Below are 23,029 nucleotides of genomic sequence, written 5' to 3' on the forward strand. Positions count from 1 at the left end.
GCGAAAAAATCCCGGGCTTTTTCAGGTACCGATTCGGGGATCGGCGCAGGCGCACTATCCCATGAGTGTGAATGCACAGATGACCACTCGAAGATCTACAGTTACAGGTAAGCAACCTGTCTTTCCTATTGCAATCCTAAAACAGGATGCTGGCACTCCAGCATGCTAAATCATTAACTATTCAGGTCTGGGGGCATTTCCACCATCACAGCTATTGGTGAAATAACACTGAGTCATACAACAGAATTATAAACATGGAAAGCACAGGGACATTCCGGTAAAGACTACAGCCAGCTGTTTACAGACAAGTTGGTCAAAAAGTAAGATATAAAATCCAATATAGTTCAAGTGTCCCCCCCCCCCCCCCCCAATTTCTGGTAACCAGTAAAAGTCATTACATTTATTACTTAACAGCAAGCTTAGAGCAATTTATTTTCCAATTTTGACAAACTTTTTTTTTGCAGATTATTCAACATTTTAAATAATTCAGTCTTCTATTTTTTCTAGCATGTCCATGTCTTCTGGATCAAGGTGCTTAATGGTGATTTCTGAAAGAGAAAAGGAAGTTATTTTCTAATTGATCTTTTTGGAAAGGTGATGTGCCATGAGGGGAGCTGCATTTATACACTTCGTGAAGAAGCACATTTTTTTCTTTGGAGGCCCTTGAAATGAGCAAAACCTTCAGTTTGTGCTTTAAAATCCCCCTTTTCCCCTGGGAAACAAGCAGGGTGGTGGAAATCAATCAATGGCTTTCCAGGCTCACCACAGCTACCTCTTTAAGAACTGCTAATACATCTAGCTAGAAAAAACAGGAGGGTCCAGTCTCTCCCCCCACCACCACCCATTCAAGCAGGGAACAGAGATGGAGGTGTTAAAATACTGGAGAGACTTCAAGAAGGAACTCCTGAAGATCTCCAGGAAAAGCTTCTCTAACCTGGTCTGACCTGGTCAGTGGCTAGGGAACAGAGGTGACAAAACTTGGGAGTAAGGAAGAAACACTCTTTGGTGCCGAGTCCATCAGAGCAGAAATGACTCTTAATTGAGATCTGTAGGAGAAGGCCATTAACCATGTGCTGGGCTGAAGAGCTGGAGGAAGCTGCAACGTAGAGGAAACTCTGTGGAGATCTATAACGTCCTAAGCTAAGGAGCCTGCCCTATATTTTAACATCTGATAGGGCATGTACAGAGAAAGGGACAGAGGAATTGTATTTTACCCATTTCTTTTAAATCCCTTGCACAATCTAGTGCTGTGCTAAAAGTATGCTTGTGAACATTTTCTACCATCTTGGACATGGTATTTTAAAAGGAAACTAAGAGGAAGGCAGTCACTTGGCAAGTGGCTATTCCTCCAGGAGCACACAAGGCAGTAAACGATCCCCGTGGTGACCAGGTGCTGGGCAGCAAGAGACAGAGAAGCCACCATGAGGTCTTGTGCATGGTCCAAGACCCAGTGCATCACAGCCTGTCTCCCACAGTTAGCTTCCTTGTAACGCTATTGCACAGAAATGAAAAGTCAGCTCACTCCTTTCCAAGCAGGGATTCAAATCCCAGTCAGGTGGGTTCAAAACCTGGTATTCCATCCTAACAGGCATGAAAATGACAACGTACTCACTGAAGTGCTCCTCAATCGCATACAGTAGTGGTAACTTATGCCTTTCGACCATGTTGAAGGCCACACCTTTCTTCCCAAAGCGGCCTGCGCGACCTATACGGTGAAGGTAGGTGTCAAAATCAGCAAAGTTGTCAAAGTTTGTGGGCAGGGTGAAGTTGACCACTATTGTGACTTGTGTCACATCAATGCCTACAAGAAGTATGAACAAGAAGATTATTGAGAGCTCTCAGTACACAAGCACACAGTACGGCAATTAATTTTGCACTGACTTCATGGATTCAGTACCTCTGGCACAGACATTGGTTGTGATAAGGACTTTATGTTTCCCCTCACGAAATCGCTGAATGATATCTGCCCGCTGCTCAACAGTAAGCTCCCCGCTTAAGAGGGATACCTGGTGCCCATCATTTGATAGCTGCATAGCTAGCCATTTAGCGTTCCTACGGGTCTATTAAAGGAACAAAGGCAAAAGGCAGAAAAAAGATTATGGACACTGCTACACACTGAAACAGCCTGGTTATGCTGTGGTAGTCAAAGTTTTAACACACTGGCCCAGTGCCACCTGTTCCTCTCACACTGAAACACTGGATTCATGTAAACCAGTTTAACGGCAATTGTGTTTTCAGGTGAAGACGACATTTTACATGTTGATAACTTAGAAAAGGTCCTAAGGCCACATGCAAGCCCAGCTATCTCTCAACTGCAATGACAGACGCTCTTAATAGTGTGCACTATACTGGGCAAGCTGTCAGCTCTCCTTTCGAATTTGGTACACTATCTACTATTTTTAAGTACTCCAGATGTATTTTCCATTCATTCATAAACTTATTTTAAAAATTAACTATTTTAATGTTCTACGCTCCTGTCAGATAGCAGGAAGTGACATCACAAGCATCAGCCAAGCAACACTGAGACAACCAACTTTTTACTGCAGACACACAGAGCTACTTTTTTCACAGCTCCGATCAGGAGATAAAACTCTGGATGGAACACTAAGATGGCATCACACTCTGGCAGGAACAGGGATCAGGCTGAAGTTAGCTTTTGTCACATCACTACAAAGGAAAGGTCTGCAGTAGCATACCTGAAACTAAATCCAGCCAACTTCTTCGCATGGCCACTACAGACTGACACTAAAAATCAGCAATGTCCAACTCTTTCATGATCACATGAAGCTGCCTTATACTGAATCAGACCCTTGGTCCATCATATTCTGCACTGTCTGCTCACACTGGCAAAAGCTATCCCACAGGAAGATAAAGGAGATTGTGAGCCGCTCTGAGACTCTTCGGAGTGGAGGGCGGGATATAAATCCAATATCTTCTTCTTCTTCTTCTTCTTCACATCATCTGCTGCCAGATTCTTTAACTGGAAATGCCAGGGATTGACGCTGGGACCTTCTGCATGCTGAGCAGAGGTTCTACCACTGAGCCAGAGCCTCTCCCATCTCTCTGACATCACGGTGAGAATTAGTTCTTGAAGAAGCTCTACCAAGTAAGTGGTCAAATGGGAAAGATGTGCCCCCTTCCCCCCTCCACTCATTTTAGAGATGCCCAACTACTATGCAACAGATTACATCCCTGTTAGCAAGACAGTGACCCTCCCCTGCATCTTTGTTTTGCCCCTTCCAAGTTTGCTGAAGAAGCAGCAGAAATTTACCTGGCAAAAGATCATAGCCTGGCCAACAGTGATACTGCCATAGATATTGCACAGAGCTTTGTACTTATCTTCGTTGTTCTCACACAGAAAGTAGTACTGCCTGATATTGTCAAGAGTCAGCTCTTCTCTACGGAGCTTAATAACATTGGGATCTGGCACAATGCGCTGTGCAAAGAGCAGCACAGGATCGTCAAATGTTGCTGAGAACAGAAGCATCTGACAATCAGGCGACAATACCCTGAAAGAAAAAAAATGGGTCCTATCACACAGGGACCGAAGCAGACTACATTTAATCTCCAAGCTACATTTCTGAATTTTTGGCCAGCACTCATTATAACGAAGTGCCAATGCAGTGTAAGAGTTAAGAGTGGCAGACTCTAATCTGGAGAACCAGGTTTGATTGCCCACTCCTTCACGTGAAGCCTGCTGGGTGACCTTGAGAGTCTCAGAACTCTCTCAGACCCACCTACCTCACAAGGGGCCTGTTGCAGGGAGAGAAAGGGAAGGCAATTGTAAACCACTTTGAGGCTCCTTAAGAGATATAAAGCGGGGTATAAAAACCAACTCTTCTTCCTCTGTTTCAGAGGCTACCAGGCAAGCAAGGCTCAAAATACTCCTTCTCCTCACTTGGTTCATTCAAATGAATTGGAGAGAGATCCAGCATCCACAAAGTATGTAGCTGAAGATCAATATTTGAAACTAACTATGCCAACACCTTAGGAAACTAGTATTATACAAGCCGAAGCTCAGAGGTTTCCAAGTAAACCTCTGCAGACACTCAGCAAACTTGTGAAGACTAAGGTAGGTGGCTATAGTACTCATCTTCCTGGTTCTAATGCTTCCCTATGCAAAGAAGGTTATGCTATGCACATTTCAGAGTTTACTGTGTAATCTTCACTTGATATTATTTAAAGCTATCTAAAGATTTGACTAAACGGCAATTAGGCATTCTTGGTTTCAAGAAGGGAGAGAAGCTAGACCAAATCCTTCATTTATGAATTCTGGAAATATATTGAAGTTGTGGCTATCCAGTTTTTTTAAAAATTTTGTTCAAAGCCCTTATAATAACGTGTTCTGTTTTCTGTAGGACCCGCCTGCACATAGCAGCTGCTCAGTAGGAAAAAACTCCCACATTCATTCATGCAAAGGATGCACTGAAAGCCATTGCCAACCCCAGCCTCACAAAGCACACAGCAGTACAAAGATAAGACAGGTTCATTCTTTACATGACCTGCACTATTACTGTACACACTTTCTTCCTACAAATGGGAAAGAGATACAATGCTGATCTGCCCCCCACTAACTTTAGAGTTGCCCAACTACTGTGCAACAGATTACATCTCTGCTGCCATGACGCTGACTCTCCCCTACATCTATGTTTTGGCCTTTCCAAGTTAGGCAACAGTAGGTGCACAGGAAAAACAATACGCAAAGCTATCTTTAAAGTGATTTCCATATAAGGTATGCTGTGAGTATCCCATGATATCTGTAAATATGGAGTCAGCTGAAAAGTGATTTCTATCAATTTAAGTTACACCTAAGCAAGGAATGTAAGACCACCCCTGTTGGATCAGACCACCTAGTCCAGCACTATGTTTTCCACAGTGGCTATTCAGATTTCCCAGAAGGCTCACAAAAGACAAAATGAAGATGATATGACAAATGCTGCAAAGGAAAGAATCCTTAATGACTGTATTATTTTGGTAGATTCCTCTGTCAAAGCTACACTCAAAACGTGTGGGGGTTATACAGTCATTAAGGATTCTTTCCTTTGCACCATTTGTCTTTTCATCTTCTTTTTGCCTTGGTACGGCCCCTCTTCACAAAATACAAAGCCTTCCACCTATTATTGTCCCCAGCATTCAGTCCACCACTTTTGAATACGAGAATTCCATTCACTTGTTATGGCCAATGGCTACTGATAGACCTAAACTCCAGGAAGCTATCTAATCCTCCTCTGAAGCCATCTAAACTAGTAACCCGTCACTACAGACTGAGCAGCAAGTTCTAGAAGTTAATTATGCAATGTTAGGTTATTTAGTCAAAATCATACCCTGCCTTTTAGAAATACTGTCAAGGCAGCTTACAATAAGAAATACAAACAGAATGACTAACCAGCACTTACCGCTGAATCCGGACACTCTGGTCCAAGAAATTCTGTTTATTAATCATGACATCACCTTCATCCAGGACAAAAACTCGAATTTTCTTCACATCCACAAGTTTTAGCTTGAAACACCAATCAATCAGGGTCCCCGGGGTTCCGATTACTATTTGTTGTTCAATGATGGTTCCTCTTGGAACTAAGAGAGAAGGACACCACTTTTTCCATGTTGTCAAGCATATCTGTTACATTAAAAAAACTGAGAGTGCAAACAGCATTATTTTTTAAAACAGTTAGTGGTATTTTCCTGTTCCTGCACTGATAGCATGATAAGAATAAATGAGAAAAGGGGAGTATTCAACACTCTTGACTGCAGGCACTTTTCTAAATCACATACAATATGTCAAGCAAGTTTTATTCAAGGTAGAAGATTTTGTGTGCATGCACTTCTTCAGAAACAATGAAATGGAAATTATCAATCCATACATAAAGATAGAGGGTGAACAGTAAATTAGCATGCCGCATAATGAAGATGTTTAACAGATTTAAGGACCAAACAAGGAATAACAAGCTTAGTTTATGTGGTTACCATTTGTTTGGGTTTAATTTGAGGTGTGTGCGTGTGAAGGAAATAAATGTCAAAATTGGAAACTGATGGGCAGATGTATCCTTGATTGCGGATTGCTGAGAGTAATTAACTGAGACCCTGCCAAGATGTTCCATCCATCTCCTCTCAAGGGTGAGCCATATAAACTAAGCTTGTTATTCCTCCTGTTTGGCTCTTGAATCTGTTAAACATCTTCATTATGCTGTATGCTAATTTACAACTCACCCACTATCTCTATGCATGGACTGGTAATTTCTAATTCATCGTATCTGAAGTATGCATGCGCACAAAAGCTTATACCTTGAATAAAACTTTCTTGGGTTTAAAAGTGCCACTGGGTTCAAACTTTGTTCTGCTGCTTCAGACAAACACAGCTACCCACCTGAATCTAAATATGTCAAGCAGTGAAAAAAATGCATTGTTAAGGGAACTCAAAAAAGAGAGCAAGAGAGACTACAGCTTGGAGGGGAAGATAACCAGGCCTCAGATTCAGCAGGAGCTCACAGGAGCACAGCTCCTGAATCTGAGGGTTCCCCCTCTTCCTCCCCACCTACCTTGTTCATTGAATAGTAGGTGCAGCTGCATAACAATCTCTGGATTAGGAGAGCGGGCAGCCAGCCACCAGGGGCTTTGCCACGCTCCCAGAAGCCCTCATTAACCCCTGGAGAAGTCCATGCCACCCTTTCTCCACCTCTTATGTGATTTTGGGTGGTGGGTGGCTTGTGGCCTTTTGACTGGGGGGGCAGCTAAGGAGAGCCCCAGGTGAGCGAGGCCTGCTTGGGCTGGCTGGATCTCTGGCCAGCCCAAGCAGGCCTCACTTGCCCAGGGCTCTCCTTTCTTGCATCGGGTTGCTTTCGGTGGGGGGGGGGGGGCAGCATATGCTAATGAGCTCCACCACCTATTTTTCTACAAAACGACCCCTGAAGATAACCATTTAAATTCTGTTTTTAAAATCATTTTAAAGGACTACATGAACACATTTGCAGTGGCAGCTACAAGCACAAATAGCTTCAAGAGGTATTAGATAAAAATATGGAGCAGAGGTCCATCAGCAGCTATTAGCCACGAGTTATGGATGGAAGACTGCCTGGGGCAATGATGTCTATATTCTTGGTGCTCAGGGGAGCAACAGTGGGAGGGCTGCTGGAGTTCTGGTCCTGCTGATGGACCTCCTGATGGCACCTGGGTTTTGGCCACTGTGTGACAGAGTGCTGGACTGGATGGGCCACTGGCCTGATTCAACATGGCTTCTCTTATGCTCTTGTAGAAGATACCACTCATCAGGCACCATCTCATAGGTGGTGGCAACACTCATACTAAAAACATACATTATTGTGGCAATATTCATTGTATCTATAGAGCTAATTTTGATTTCCCCAAGGCATAGGCAGAAGTGCTATGAAAAAAGGAAAAGCTGGTTTTACAACAGATAATTGTAGGATGCAACTAAAATTACTAAGTTCATATTTTATAGCAAGCATAGTTAAAGCAAATTCATAGGAGAAGTCTACAAGTAACATATAAACATTAAGCAATAAAATGCATTTGAGAGAGACTTACGTCTGTTTCCTCGGACAGCATAGATAACACCAATATGTACACAGAACTTTCCCATCTTCTCAATTACCTGCCCCGTTTGCACAGCCAGTTCAAAGGTAGGACTTAAGCAGAAGCACTTTAGGATGAGACAATAAAGATGGACTGAGATAAAGACTTAGCATGTTTGAGCAGCCGCATGTTAAGCACAGCACAAGATTGCAACTGCAAATACAATCCATTGATACTTTTTCTCTGAATTTGATTTCCCACCCTCCCCAAGACACTAAATATACAGCCAAAAGCTAGATACAACTGCTGGAAAATCGCTCCAATGTTATTGTCAGCGTGAATATGGACAGAACAAGAAATACTACTTTTATATTATACAAAGAACAGCAAGAGTGCCCAAGAGCACAGGGAAAATGTATGTACCTATGCCTGTAACCTCAAGGGAAAAATCCTGAGGACCAAACTAGACTATGTGTGACAAAAGTTGGGTTGGGGCTTCCCCTGATTAGAGTTGCACTGACATGTAACTTCTGGGAACTTATGTTCCCAGGTTCACTAGGGCCGGATTTGGCTTGAGAAGGGGAGGAAGGACTTCAGACTTCCCTCCTATACCATTTTACTGAACTATAATGGCCAGAAGGAATGTGTTTGCCCCACTTGGGGATTCTCTTTTTGTCACCCCCAAGGCTTGGGAGAACAGTGCAGGAGGGAAGACCAAAGTCCTTCTTCCCCTTTCCATGCTCCTGAGCTGAACTGGATCCTGGAGCACTCGAGAACATTTGTTTCCCAATGTTACATGTGATTGCAAGTTGGACTTGTAGCACAATCACTGAGCCCTGAAAGACAAGGTTTGGTAGACCGCAAACTGTAAAACTTGTATCTTTCCCACTGCTCTGATGATATCAGTTAAGTTGTACAGGCAAAAGAAAAGCAGCTTTTTAAAGTCTTCTTTGTGAACAGTTAAGTATTGCTAGCAGTCTATAAGACCTAGGTTGTAGTATTTTATAGCACATTCACACATTCAAAGTATGATATATGCAATATTTTATGGAATCCCAGAAAATATGGGGGAGGGGGGGGCTTGCTCAAGACCACCTAGCAAGATTTCATGTTACAGACTGCCTGATTTATAATTCACTTTTAGCCACTATACTACTTTAGCTCTCTTAAGCCAATCACAAATCTTTGAATGCATTTTAAAACCCAAACCCAATCCCACCCCAAGTCAATATGAAATTCCTTAACAGAGAAGTTATGTTGTAATGAATGCAGTTATGACGCATAACACTCTCGCTGCAGATCTTTGGCCACTTTCACACAACAATGACTCATCATTCTACATTCGTGTAGAAAGTCTACATGGGACTTTCTGCTGTACTTTCCACCCCAAGGCTGGAGGCAGGAAGTGAGACTGAAAAGGGCTTCTCTTTGTCCCATCCATGAGCTGCATCATGCCCTGTCCTTGAGAGTCCATACTGAGAGCGCTTCTCTGGAGGTAGGCAGAAGGAGGCAGGGTGGACAGTATGTAGGTAGCAGAGGGACCGGTGCCCAATGGAGAAGTGCTATCAGTAGAGGTTCCAAAGGAAGGAGAAATAAAGGGAGCAATCCGCAGACTGCAAAACCTGACTACTGTGTGGTGTACAGGAGAAGGGAGAAGTCCCTTTTACTAGCTTCTTTTGACTTCCAAGCCAGCTTAATGCATTCATATTTATACATTTTAAAAGCTGATAAAAACCATGGTTGGGGGGGGGCAGTGACAGCTGCAAGTGGATGGTGGTTGTAACATGGTGCCACTGTGGGTGAAAATTCTAACCTGCCCATCCACATGGCATGAGAATCTGTTTTGACTGCAATCTTCCAAGAAAGACTGTGCCATAGCAGGTTTGGGAAACAATGGGCCAACTGCAGTTTGCACAACTCAAGCTCCCAAGTTAATCGCAATGCGTCTGCAAGCATCATAACAAACTTATGTTGATATTTTACCTGTGGAAATCTTTCTGCTGGATTTACTCTGCTCAACATAGCCAAGGCAAAAGCAGCTGTTTTACCAGTCCCCGACTGGCTCTGAGCAATAAGATTTTGCGGTCTGAAATACAGTATCAAGCTTGCATTATTACGAACAGATAACAATAATTCAAGAAAGGCAGTGGGACTCTGGATTCTTTGGAGGGGGGGGGGGGGATCAAAACATATCTCCAAACAAATCAGAAATGGCCCAACAAATTCACAAAACCAGTTGTGATACAAACAAATGGAAGAGACGAGACCAAAAAAATACAAAATTGGAGATGAGGAAGGGGTTAAAAAGCACAACACAGAGTGAAGGGGCTGTGGCTCACTGGTAGAGCATCTGTTTGGTATGCAGAAGATCCCAGGTGCAATCCCTGGCATCTCCAGGTAAAAAAAAAGGTCAGGCAGTAGGTGATATAAAAGACCTCTGACCTGAAACCCTGGAGAGCCACTGCCAGTCTGAGTTGGTAGTACTGACCTCAATGGACTAATGGTCTGATTCAGTATAAGGCAGCTTCATGTGTACAAGACACTAACTTAAATTTTAAATTTAAAAAAAAACTTACGGGTCAGCTAGCATCATTGGAAGAGCAGTCTCTTGTATTTTGGATGGTCTGTTAAAACCCATGCTGTAAATTCCTTGTAACAGCTCATCTTTTCTGTTAAATGAGAGATAAAGTAGCTAATTACAAGATGTTAAGGAATCTAAATAAAATCAAGATTATTTTAAACTTAAACTTTCCCGACATCAAAATGCAGTGCAGCAGCAGGTATGACAGGGATGCTAGCTACCACCTCTATACTAAAGAACCACTGAAAATATCAACTTTCACACAGTCAAGTATGTTTAATGGCTAGCAACATTGGAAGAGCAGTCTCTTGTATTTTGGATGGTCTGTTAAAGCCCATGCTGTAAATTCCTTGTAACAGCTCACCATTTCCATTGAGAGATAAAGTAGTCAGCCCACCTTTTTTGCTGAGACTCCAGGAGGATTATAGTGCAAGACAATGCAATCAAACAGCATGAGCCAGTGTGGTATAGTGGTTAAAAGCAGCGGGCTCTAACCTGGAGAACTGGGTTCTATTCCCCGCTCCTCTACATGAAGTCAGCTGGGTGACCTTGGGTCAGTCACAGCCACTGTTCCCTCTAAGCTGAGTTAATGTGAGCTAGCTCACAATTTTTTAGCATCCAGCTCACACATTTTTTGTCTTAGCTCTGGAAAAATGGCCCCAAAGCAAACTAATTTATGCAGTAGCTTGCAATTTTAATGCCAGTAGCTCACAATGTAGAATTTTTGCTCACAAGACTCCACAGCTTAGAGGAAACATTGGTCACGGTACTTTTCTCAGCCCCACCTACTTCACAGGGTGTCTGCTGTGGGGAAAGGAAGGGAAGGTGATTGTAAGCTGCTATGAGACTCCTTTGGGTAGAGAAAAGCAAGGTATAAAAAACAACTCTTCTTCTAGCATGGCAACATTCAACAAACAAAGCTACACGGTAAGTATTAAAACAGCTTTTCAGTTTATTGAAAGCCATGGAAGCTTGCTGGGTGACCCTAAGCCAGACACAAACTCTCATCTACCTTATTGGAGTCTTGTGAGGATCAAACTGCTTTGGATCCCCGTTGTGGAGACAGGTGGGGTATAGAGTAAATAAACTCTTTCTTGAGCTATTTGGGATAAAGTATTTCCCCTAGCTGAAGCAGGCAAGTACTTCTCTTCTTGCTTTCTTCCAGTGCACAAAATAATTTGCAAATGTGAAACATTTGAATGTTCTGCTAAAAGTATTCTTTTTCCCATCACCAGATGCTTTAAATTGAAGTCCTCAGTTCCTTTTGCTCTGTTTCTGGCTTGTTGCAATACAGAAGGTTTATATAAATCTATGAAAAGCCCTGGCAAATTTTCTCTGGCTCTAGAAGCCAGCCCAAAATTTAGGAGGAAAGTTAATCTTTTTTTTTAGCCTTCAGGGTTTTGCATGTTAATGATAAGGTTTTCTAATTATTGCTACCACAAAATCAAATCCTAACCTCCTCACAGTTTCTCATAATTGTATTAAAGCTCTGTCAAATGTGTGGCTGTGTATAAATAAATACAGGAGAAACCCTGGTTATCATCAACATATGGTTGTCATCAACCCTAGTCTAACTTCTTTCCAGTTTCGCGTAATTCCCTTACTGCTTTTAAAAACCCTATTTAATTAAACACCGGAAACAGTGTAGAAAACAGCAGATTAAGAAATGAAATCATATATCACCACTGAATGGTGTAAAGTTTACATGTACACAAGCAGAACAAGAACTTCACGCACACTATTTTTGTCAATTCTCCTTATTACAGTCCTTATTCCATGTTGCTTTTGTCTACACAGGTCCCATAATCGCAACATAGCCTTTAAGGTGGTCAAACTGGACCCTGTGGCAGAACATGCTTGCTCTGGCCTGTGGGCCCCATTCCACCCTGCCCTCCTGGGGGGTTCCCAACTCCCTGGAGGGGGGTTTCTCCTTTACTCTCAAGTAACCACTACCACCACCTAATTAATACAGGGGTTTCCCAATGAAGAGATCAGGACCCTCAGCTCCCCTTCCAAGCTCAGAGGCCTTGCCTCAGTGTCTCCCATTAGCCCAGAACCTGGCTACCATGGGGACAATTTACTGTATCATCCACCCTTTTTAGAATAGTGTGCACCAAATGGTAGAGGCCTATGTGGTACAGAGAATCAATGTCAGAATTAAAAGCTATAAAGTATTTATTAAAAATTACATGCATACTTTTAGCACAGCACTAGATTAAATCAAGAAAGAACAAAATAAAGTGGTAAAATGATTTGTCTCATTTCTGAAGGGTCGGGGACAGAGGGTGGTGCTATAGAATTGGGTCTCCCACAACATTCTTTGGTGTGTGGTATCCCTCAAGGGGCAATCCTCTCCCCTATGTTACTTAACATCTATATGTCCCCCCCTCATCTAGCTGATATGGAGTTTCAGGCTAGGCTGTCACCAATATGTGGTTGACAGCCAACTGAATACTGCCCCAGGTATTTTGGCCAACAGTTTGAGGGCTGTGCTTGGTTGGTTGAAATACAGCCAGCTGAAATTAAATCCATCTAAGACAGAGGTTCTGTGGCTGGGCAAATTTGGGTTTAGGGTGCCAACCCCCAGCTCTTGATGATGTTCCTTTAACACTAGTGCCAACTGACAGAAGCCTAGGTGTGATTCTGGATGCCTCCCTTTCTGTGGAGGTCCAGGTCACAAATGTGGCCAGACTGGCATTTTTCCATCTGTGCCAGGTCAGGCAACTGGTTCCTTCCCGTATCACCCTGACTTAGCCACAGTGATCCATGCAATGGTCACCTCCAGACTAGACTAATGTAATTCGTTCTATGCAGGGTGACCCTTGGCTGACCTAGAAATTGCAACTGGTCCAGAATGCAGCAGTATCACCAATATCTTTCATCATGATTTACATAAATGTTGTGTGTGCTACCCTTGTGGGAACACCATAAAAATCTTAGAGGAATGATACAAGAACTACCATGCAAAGCTGGAGATGGAGGTAGAGAACGAAAATGGGCAGCAAAAGAGAAGCAGTTTGGGACAAAAGAAATAGAGAACAGTGGGTAAGTAAGCCTTTAAATGACAGACAGCATACATTCAGAAACAATACTGAGCAGGGTTTTCAAAGATACAAGGAAAACTCAGTTCAAAACGCTGGGCACTGGATAGCAGGTAGAATGACAATTCCTTAGTGAGTTACCCTGGCTGGTTTAAATTTCTGAGTAGACTAAACTCACTTACAGCCCCTCACTGCACAAGGACATTTACAGACATTGTGTTATGTATTTTATTGTTACTCACAGATGCAGTTCTTCAAATGTTTTTACAGAAAACAGGGGTGACCTGGGATCTCGTTGAAGAACTTCTACGTTGTTGCTGCAGTCCACAAGGGATTTTCTTATCAACTTGTTTAAGAGCGAAGTTTCTGCTAAAGTTGCTGTTTAATGTTAACAGAAGAATAAAATCAATAATAAAACAGTACTTTTGGGTTGGTGGCCAGGTGTCCTCTCATGAAATGAATGCAGAAAGAAAAGCAATGGCAAGATTAATGTTAGCTGCACATTGGAAAAGCAGTACACTACCCTCCATACAAGTCTGGAGATCACAACTATGGATTTATTTCCTTTATGCATTTAATATACAGACAGAATGCATTCTAATATACAGACAGAATGCAGTAAAGAGAAGTTTATTGCCCTTTGGTTCCCAATAATTTCTTATCTAACTAAAAATGATGTTCTCCACAAAAACAAATTTTATCATGAGCTTATTTACTTTTGACTTGCCTGATGTATATAAGCACTGAGAAGTTATGTCTTTCTGGAAATGCCTGCTCTTCAGTTAAAAACTTTCAACTACCACACTATATTTCTAATTTATTTTGTATTTGCTTTTATGCTTCTGGAGAGATCATGTTGTCCCCTTTATGGAAATATTGCTGTCTCTTTGTTGTTTCATTGTCTATTCAAAAAAATTGTAATAATAAAAAAATAACTACCCACAGAAGTCTGAGTTTGTCAGGCAGAGGGGGGTTCTCCTAGCCCTTTATTTTTCCATGCAAATGCATCCTCCATAGAAGCAGTTCCTAAAATCATGTGAGCCTCTATCTGTAAATACAACCCCAACAGCAGTTTTCTAACTCATTAAGAAAAAAAATGTTACTGTAGTATGTTGTCCTACCTCGATCATCATCTTCATCCTCGTCTGCATTGTTGCTGCAGCCTCTCTTCTCTTAAAAAAAAATGTTGCAAGCCCATCTTATAAAGACAATCCAAACTATAATGCAAAGAGTTTTTTCCCTGGGGGAGGGGGGGAGTTCAGTTCAGTTTATTAATACAGTCATTGACCAGAACATTTTAGTCATCTAAAACAACCTTTAAAATACCTTATAAAAAGTCCCACAAAGAATCTGCATGTTAAAATTGATGACTTGAGGGTTATAACAGTAAAAAAAATTTTTTAAAGGTTGTTATTTAACCTTTTAAACCATTCTGGGAGATAAATAATGTAAATAAATAAAAGCCACTCAAGTAGATTATGATAATGCCATAAAAGGGTAACCTGCCAAAATATGAGGATAGTTTAAACACTGAACACAGTGCATCAAGATTCACTATCAAAAGAAGAGGAAAAATAAAAGCTAGAAATGCAGTGTCCAAGCAAAAGTATTAAATGGGCCAAGAACATTCATCATGCTATTTAGCTACCCAAATAATACACACATGTGGAAACAGTAACATGAAACAAATAAGAACAGAATGACAAAGTCTAAGAGAGCTTTTAACGAAGAGTTGTGTTCCCAAATTTGAGAATGTTATGGGCATTTAAAAAAAAACACAATACCAAGTTTTGGATTGTTCTGTAACATGTGTAAATAAATATTACTGTGAAACACACCTTTTTATTATTAACAATATTTTAGCAATGAGTCAATAAACAATCTATTGTTTCTCAGCCTTTCAGCTAAGATCAAGTGTAGTAGTGTAATCTATTACATAGCAAGAAGAAACAAAAGAAGTGCTTACAGTAAATAATTACTGCATTTGTTTTGTATCTTGCCAATCCAGATATCCAAGACAAACAAGGCTGACAAATGAAACTGCTGTACAGCACTAACAGGCAAGAGAAACTCAGTTACTTCTTTACCTGAAGCAGTGAAATGTTGGATAGTCCCACATGATCTGCTGAGCTGGAAGACAGAAAGATTAACCACCATGACTAGGGCAAATTAAAGCATGTTGAGCCCAGGGCTTATTTATTTATTACTTTAGTTTTCTATCCTGCCCTCTCCGCAAGCAGACTCAGGGCAGCTAAAGGTCAATCAAAACACAATTTAAAATTACAATTAAGAGCTTAGCACTGATGACATGTGACCCTGTCAAATCCAACTAGAGCAATATAATGATGAATCTCTACTTGTTATCTTCTAATAGATACAGTCAAATGGCTACCTGTAAAACAGTGGCAAGGGATTGCCCGGAAGGGCTTCTGCAAACTCAGGCAATACCCAAATAAGTAGGGCAGAAATTAGTCCATAAATTGAGCACTTCTATCTGATGAGGGATATAATGTACCACGACGTGAGACGGTAGAAGGGCAACATGCTTTATTACAGGTACATTATAAGAGGTAAGAGACAGAACACGCAGGCCGGGTCCCGCTATATATACAATACCCGGAACGGCCTCTCAGTCAGGCCAGCCCTATCCCGGCTATTCGGGCTTCCCGCCCTAGCAGGTGATTGGTGGAGCGTTCGCGCGCTCTGCGGTGCCGCTGAGGGACAGCCCCTGTCCGTACCGCACCTGGCCGCGTGAGGCGGTGTGTCGTCCATTCGCTGTTACGTTATTACGTTATGCCAACCTTGCGATACACTACAAGGGATAAATGTGCTTGCTGCATACAACTACAGAAGGCTAAGGGCAGCTGTTGGAGAGGGAACACCAGAGGGAAAACTCATGCTCCTAAGGGTTTACAGCAGCTGGAAGACATGAAACACACATCCTTCTCAACTCTCCCACACAGTAGGAAGAAAGGCAGCTAAATTCCCATCTCCTTCACTACAGAACTCAGCCCAGGAGTAGGCTTTATCTATCTAGGAGCTTTATGGACCTCTTCTTCAGACACCTGGAGGCAGCTAACAAAGCAAACAAAGAAACAATGTAGTGGCTGTTAACCACTAGCACCAACCAAGTATGAGACATTATCACTGAATGCTTCCCACAAGTACAAAAACATGTAGAAAGGAAAACAGCATGGCAGACAAGTGAGACCTCTGTGCCTCGTGGCCATTTGCCAACTCTTTAGTGTTTGGTTTTGCTGTGTACCACTTTTTAATGGCATGGGGCAGAAGTCTGGGTCTTTACCTTCAGGTAGGGTTCCCAACTCTGGGTTCGCAAGTACCTGGAGATTTGGGAGGAGAGGACCAAGAAGAGCGAGGTTTAGGGAGGGAGGGACATTGATAAGATATAATGCCATGCAGTTCACCTTCCAAAGCAGCCATTTCCTCCAGGAGAAGTGGAATAAATATAAATATTTTAAATAAACAAATAAAAAGTCATTTATGCAGCTTGGAGATCAGTTGTAATTCAGGGAGATCTCCAGTCTCCATTTGGAGATTGGCCACCAATCAGAGCTGGTTTGGTGTAGTGGCCACCAATCAGAGCTGGTTTGGTGTAGTGGTTAAGTGTGCGTACTCTTATCTGGGAGAACCGGGTTTGATTCCCCACTCCTCCACTTGCACCTGCTGCAATGGCCTTGGGTCAGCCATAGCTCTGGCAGAGGTTGTCCTTGAAAGGGCAGCTGCTGTGAGAGCCCTCTCCAGCCCCACCCACCTCACAGGGTGACTGTTGTGGGGGAGGAAGGTAAAGGAGATTGTGAGCCGCTCTGAGACTCTTCGGAGTGGAGGGCGGGATATAAATCCAATATCTTCTTCTTCTTCTTCTTCTTCTTCATATCCTCAGGAGATGTGAGAGCTCCATTGGTTGTCAGAAGCCACTGCAAGTGGCAGGGGATGTCTAAAGTCCCAAACAGTGCTGAAAGCCCCCAAGACTTGTAGATCCTGATTGCAATAAAAAAGGCCCATGCCATGCTGGGAATTATTAGGAAGGGAACTGAAAACAAATCAGCCAGTATCATAATGCCCCTGTATAAATCGATGGTGCAGTCTCATTTGGAATACTGTGTGCAATTCTGGTCACCGCACCTCAAAAAGGATATTATAGCATTGGAAAAAGTGCAGAAAAGGGCAACTAGAATGATTAAAGGTTTGGGACACTTTCCCTATGAAGAAAGGTTAAAACGCTTGGGGCTCTTTAGCTTGGAGAAACGTGGACTGTGGGGTGACATGATAGAGATTTACAAGATTATGCATGGGATGGAGAAGGCAGAGAAAAAAGTACTTTCCTCCCTTTCTCACAATACAAGAACTTGTGGGCATTCAATGAAATTGCTGAGCAGTCGGGTTAGAACGGATAAAAGGAGGTACTTTTTCACCCAAAGGGTGATTAACATGTGGAATTCACTGCCACAGGAGGTGGTGGCGGCTACAAGCATATCCAGCTTCAAGAGGGGGTTGGATAAAAATATGGAGCAGAGGTCCATCAGTGGCTATTAGCGACAGTGTGCATATATGTATATATTTATATATTAAAAATTTTTGGCCACTGTGACACAGAGTGTTGGACTGGATGGGCCACTGGCCTGATCCAACATGGTTTCTCTTATGTTCTTATGTCTGTGTGCAGAGCCCATTAAGCATCACTGATCTAGTGCATATTTTTATCCCTCCCTTTCGTTAAAGAGCTCAGAATTCAACACACACACACACCCCGCACCATTTATCCTCACAACATCCGTGAGATAGAGACAAAAAGAGAGGTCTGTGAACTTCCTGGTAGAATGAGAATTTGAATCCAAGTCTACCAAATCTACTGTAACCACTACTCAACACCGGCTCCCTCACCTAGCTCTAAAATTCAGTAACCAGCTCTATGAGGCAAGTACCGGTATGCTACAGTGCTAGAATGTTGAGATTCAGGGCAGGGTTTTACCCTCCCCTCAAAACTCAGCAGACTGAGACAGTGGGGATGTTATTATCTTCTCATGATTCCTTACACATCCCCAACTTGTATTCCTCTAATACAAATAACTTATACTTGCTTCTCATAGTAAACAAAACCTAACCACATGAACCACCTGATGCGATCATGACTGGAAGCTGCCAAATCCTACAAAATCATCTGAGAAGTCTTTACATCACAGTGCTCATTCCAGAGAAGATGCACCAAATCTTTACTCGTGTTGTTTGTCAAACAAATGTATAGCTCCAATGCAGACATGAAAAATGATGTCCTGCCACATACCACACAGTTGGATGATAAGTAACCAGAGGGACAATTTTCTAATCATTCAAACCAGGATTGCACCCATATAAGATCTATATCACTTTACTTGTTATAATAGCCCATGGGTGGCCAAACTTGCTTAACGTAAGAGCCAGACAGAACAAACATCAGATGTTTGAGAGCTCCAAGGAAGGAAGGTAGGAAAGAAAAAGGGGGGGGATGGAAAGAAAACAATTTTAACTTTAAATGCATTCTCCAAGCTGCTAGCTGACTTGGTTTGGATAAGAGAATTAAAGAGAGAAATGCCTTCTCCAAATCCGCAGATGGGGTGGTGAGGGCTTTTGAGAGCCACACAATATGTGTGAAGGAACCACATGTGGCTCCCGAGCTGCAATTTGGCCACCCCTGTAATAGCCAATGACACAGCATATTGCATTAGCAGTATATCATAAACATATAACATGGTATTATAAGACACTACTGCTGTATTTTGCCACATTAAACACCATATTATATAATATTATCATAGGGAGATCTAGTACTGTTGGGTACACTGCAGTACATAAAGAGGATGGGTGTTAATAAAAAAATTAAATTAAAAATTACAAAAGGGTTTTTCAAAAAAATCACATAACTTGGAGCAAGATACAAGAAAAAAGGTCAACATACTCTATGCTACATGCATGAAACAAAGAAAATAGATCTGGGGAGATATTAGATCTGAAAAAAAGCGGGGTGGGAGTGGTTAAAGGCTTTATTGAGTAACCTAAGGAGAGCCCCGTGGCGCAGCGTGGTAAAGCTGCAGCACTGCAGTCCAAGCTCTGCTCAGGACCCGAGTTCGATCCCGGCAGAAGCTGGTTCAGGTAGCCGGCTCAAAAATTGACTCAGCCTTCCATGGTCGACCAAATGAGTACCCAGCTTGCTGGGGGTCAAATGTAGATGACTGGGGAAGGCGATGGCAAAACCACCCTTAACAAGTCTGCCGTGAAAACGTTGTGATGCGACCTCACCCCTGAGTCGGAAACAACTGATGCTTGCAGCGGGGATTACTTTTACTTTTAACCCAAGGAGCCCAACCACTGAGAGGTCAAGATTAGTGCTTTTAATTTAGGCCGCACGTGAAACCCTCCACGTTACTCTGAGGCGGCGTTTTGTCGCCTAAATTAGTACGTTATCCGGGTAACAAGGTGGAGGGATACGACCCAGAGACAGGAAAAGGAGACTGAGGAAGACGAAGGCTGGTGTCTGCCCGCCAACTGGAGGCGCCCCTACCCCCTCTTACACTCTGAGGGAGCCCAAAAGAATCCCTCGCGGAGACCTCAACCAGCCCCCTCGCCAACCGTCTGTTCCGCGGCCACATCTCTCGCCCAGCTCCTCCGCGAGCCGCCAAGGGGAAGGGACCACGTGAGGCGCCTCGACCAAGCACGAGGCCGAGCCCAGAAGCTCGCGCCTCCTGCAGGCTGTTGGGCGAGGCCGAGAGGGGGAGGGGGCGTGGCCTCGTCGCTATTGCTCCTAGCCCGCTCCTTGGGCGCGGTTGCCGTGGAGACGGCGATGCCGAAGTCGCCTTCCAGCCTCGCTTGTCGCAACGCAAAGGCGCGCCAGAGCCTTGTTGGTGTGGTGGCACCTTGAAAGCGGAATAGTTTCGCCTGGCGGCGGCTCTGGTAAACTGCAGAGACGTCCGCGAAAGCGTCTGCGGGGCTGCGATCACGCACACACGAGAGAGAGCCAACAGCCAAGCGGGCAGCCGTGTTGGTCTGAAGCAGTTGAACAAAGCAGGAGTCAAGTGGCACCTTTAAGACCAACAACAGTTTTATTCAGAACGTAAACTTTCGTGTACTAAAAGCACACTAAAAGTACCTCGTCTGAAGAAGTGTGCTTTTAGCACACGAAAGCTTGCGTTCTGAATAAAACTTTGTTGGTCTTAAAGGTGACACTTGACTCCTGCTTTGTTCAAACACACACGAAGGATGCACTTTCAATTCAGTTTCAACCCACTTTCCAACTGGGTTTGCCCGTTCACACTGTAAAATCCAGTTGAAAACTGCATGGGAAGCGGATTGAAAGTGCATTATTTAGAGTGTGGGATGACAGCCCGGGTGGAATTAAAAAGTGTGTTGGTTTTTTTACAGCTGGCCGCCCCAGGCTCCTGCTTAATTTTACAACTGACATGATGACCCCTCTGGATGCGATAAATGTCCGTTGGTCTGGCTTTGGTTAGCAACGGAAACAAGAGCCCTGTTGGATTGCGGCCGCAGTCTGTCTAGTTCAGAAAGCGCCCAGGAAGGCTCGGGAAATGGAGGCGTTATTCCGCCCGCCCCCCCCCCCCCTCCTTATTACCCTCAAGCTAAATAGCTATATTGAGAGAACAAAGTTTGAGTTCAGCTTTAAGACGTGTGAGTTTAATTCTGGAGATAAGCTTGCAGACTTGTATCTGAAGAAGTGTGCATGTGCACGCGGAAGCTCACGGCCGGAATTAAACTGGTGAGTCTTAAAGGTGCTACTGGACCCAGACTGTTCTATTGCTGCAGACCGACACCCTGAAGCTATATTGAGAGTGCTGCAAAGGTAAACGGCAGCAACGAGTCAAATCGGTTCATTGGAAGTTTCCCCTGGTACTTCTCTATCACAAAACTGCAAAATGTCAAGTTTCTGAGAGGCTGCCTGCCGTCAGCGAACTGTCTGTTAGTGCCTGATGAGTAATTGACAAGACGTTTGCGCCTATAATCTACACTGAGCACTGGTTCCAGGATTATCTATTTGCTGATTGTACACCGCTTTTTGCCGCTTTGGAGAACCAACTGTGCCTTATGAAACTGACCATTGTGTTTGTATGCGCATTGAAATGAGCACTGGTTCCAGAATAATTGAATAATTGTCGGAGAAAGGAAACCACCGAAACACGCCCTCTACCGGAAGCGTGTCACTTTCACTTTGAATTATTATTCTGGAGAAGAATGCCAGCATCCTTTGAGTACTTAGTGTACTGCAGATAATTATTCTTGTCTGTTAATGGATTCTGTATCCATATCAGTTGTTGGACCTTGCGACTGTATAAAGATACTTATATTCTAATAACTCTGTATGAAGATATATATGTACGCATTTGATGTATAAAACAGCTCTTTACAAAACATACTATTAAGTAATGTATTACAGCAGCATTGTCTAGTCATTTTGGTGCATTGGATATACCCTAGTTGACGCGGTTTTCTCCAGGTTTTCAACCTCAGGATGTTTTTACCGCTTTATTTGTCAGCCACTAGATGGTGGCTGGAGATCTCCTGGGATTACAATTGATTTTAGGGTTCCCAATTCCCAGGTGGGGACAGGGGATCTCCCGGTTTGAAGGCCCTCTCCCCGCTTCAGGGTCATCAGAAAGCGGAAGGGGGGGAGAGGGAAATGTTTGCTGGGCACGTCATTATTCCCTATGGAAACCGATTCCCATAGGGTATGATGGAGAATTGATCTATGGGTATCTGGTGCTCTGGGTGGGGCTGTTTCTTGAGGTAGAGAAAGCAAATTTGCAGCATAGCATCCAGTTACTTTTCTTAAAACACCTTCCAAGTTTCAAAAAGATTGGATCAGGGGGTCCAATTCTATGAGCCCCAAAAGAAGGTGCCCCTATCCTTCATTATTTCCAGTGGAGGGAAGACATTTAAAAGGCATGTGGTCCCTTTCAATGTGATGGATAGAATTCCCTTTGGAGTTCAATTATGCTTGTCACACCCTTGCTCCTGGCTCCACCCCCCAAAATCCTCAGATATTTCTTGAAGTGGACTTGGCAACCCTAGGGAAGGCATGCAGGTGGGTGGGAGGGAAGGAAGGCATGAGTGCCTGGGGGTGGGCAGAGGAAGAGGAGACCTGGGGAAGTCTCTGCCTAGGATAGGGTTGCCAATCTCCAGATGGAGGCAGGGGAACCCCCAGTTTGGAAGGCCCTGCCCCCCCTTCAGGGTCACCAGAAAATATTTTAAGCATGTTTTAAGGGTTTAAAAAAACTTTAATTGCATTTGTCTGTGTCCTTTATAAAGTTTATATCTCTGCTACCTAATCTTAAATAGGAACACACACGGCCCGGCCTGATATGGCCCGGCCTGACAAGGTCTCATTTATGTCAGATCCGACCCTCATAAAAAATGAGTGACACCCCTGATCTACACCATTTGGCAGCTTTAAAACCAGCTTTAAAACCACCATGATAGCATGGGGAAGCAAGGGGCGAAGATATCTCAACAGCATGCATTCTGGGGCAAAGGCATGTGAAATCAACCCAGGTCTTCTCCCAAAATTTCCAAAACTGAGTTGAGTGTAAGTTTAAGCAACCCAATCCTCCTCCTGAGCAAGCTTATATGAAAGTAAGATCCCACTGAAATCTGTAATTTACTTCCAAATTTTATTGTATGTTTACCTGGTTTTTCAAACATAAATTGATCTGCAGGGCGTCTTGTGTTAAAATATATCTACAATGATAAATATGCAACAAACTAACATCAAACTCCACCACAATATCATTTTAAAAATGTTCAGCTACACTCCTCTGAGAAGTCTTGGTACAGGCATGATGGAAATGTCACAGTGCCTAGCTCTTCCTGCTTC

General features: G+C 43.2%; 1 protein-coding gene across 1 annotated transcript; it reads right to left on the minus strand.

Moving 5' to 3' along the window:
- Positions 1-399: 399 nt before the first annotated feature.
- DDX25 (DEAD-box helicase 25) lies at positions 400-19,917 on the minus strand. The gene is made up of 12 exons (XM_060250916.1): positions 19,719-19,917; positions 15,240-15,282; positions 14,274-14,324; positions 13,395-13,530; positions 10,107-10,199; positions 9,514-9,616; positions 7,543-7,657; positions 5,397-5,574; positions 3,272-3,509; positions 1,898-2,060; positions 1,613-1,801; positions 400-548 (listed from the first exon to the last, which is right to left on the minus strand). Exons 1-12 carry the CDS (start codon positions 19,794-19,796, stop codon positions 487-489), a joined length of 1,449 nt encoding a protein of 482 aa, XP_060106899.1. The 5' UTR covers positions 19,797-19,917; the 3' UTR covers positions 400-486.
- Positions 19,918-23,029: the final 3,112 nt, after the last annotated feature.

The sequence above is a fragment of the Heteronotia binoei genome, chromosome 12, assembly GCF_032191835.1.
Source record: "Heteronotia binoei isolate CCM8104 ecotype False Entrance Well chromosome 12, APGP_CSIRO_Hbin_v1, whole genome shotgun sequence".
NCBI lineage: Eukaryota > Metazoa > Chordata > Lepidosauria > Squamata > Gekkonidae > Heteronotia > Heteronotia binoei.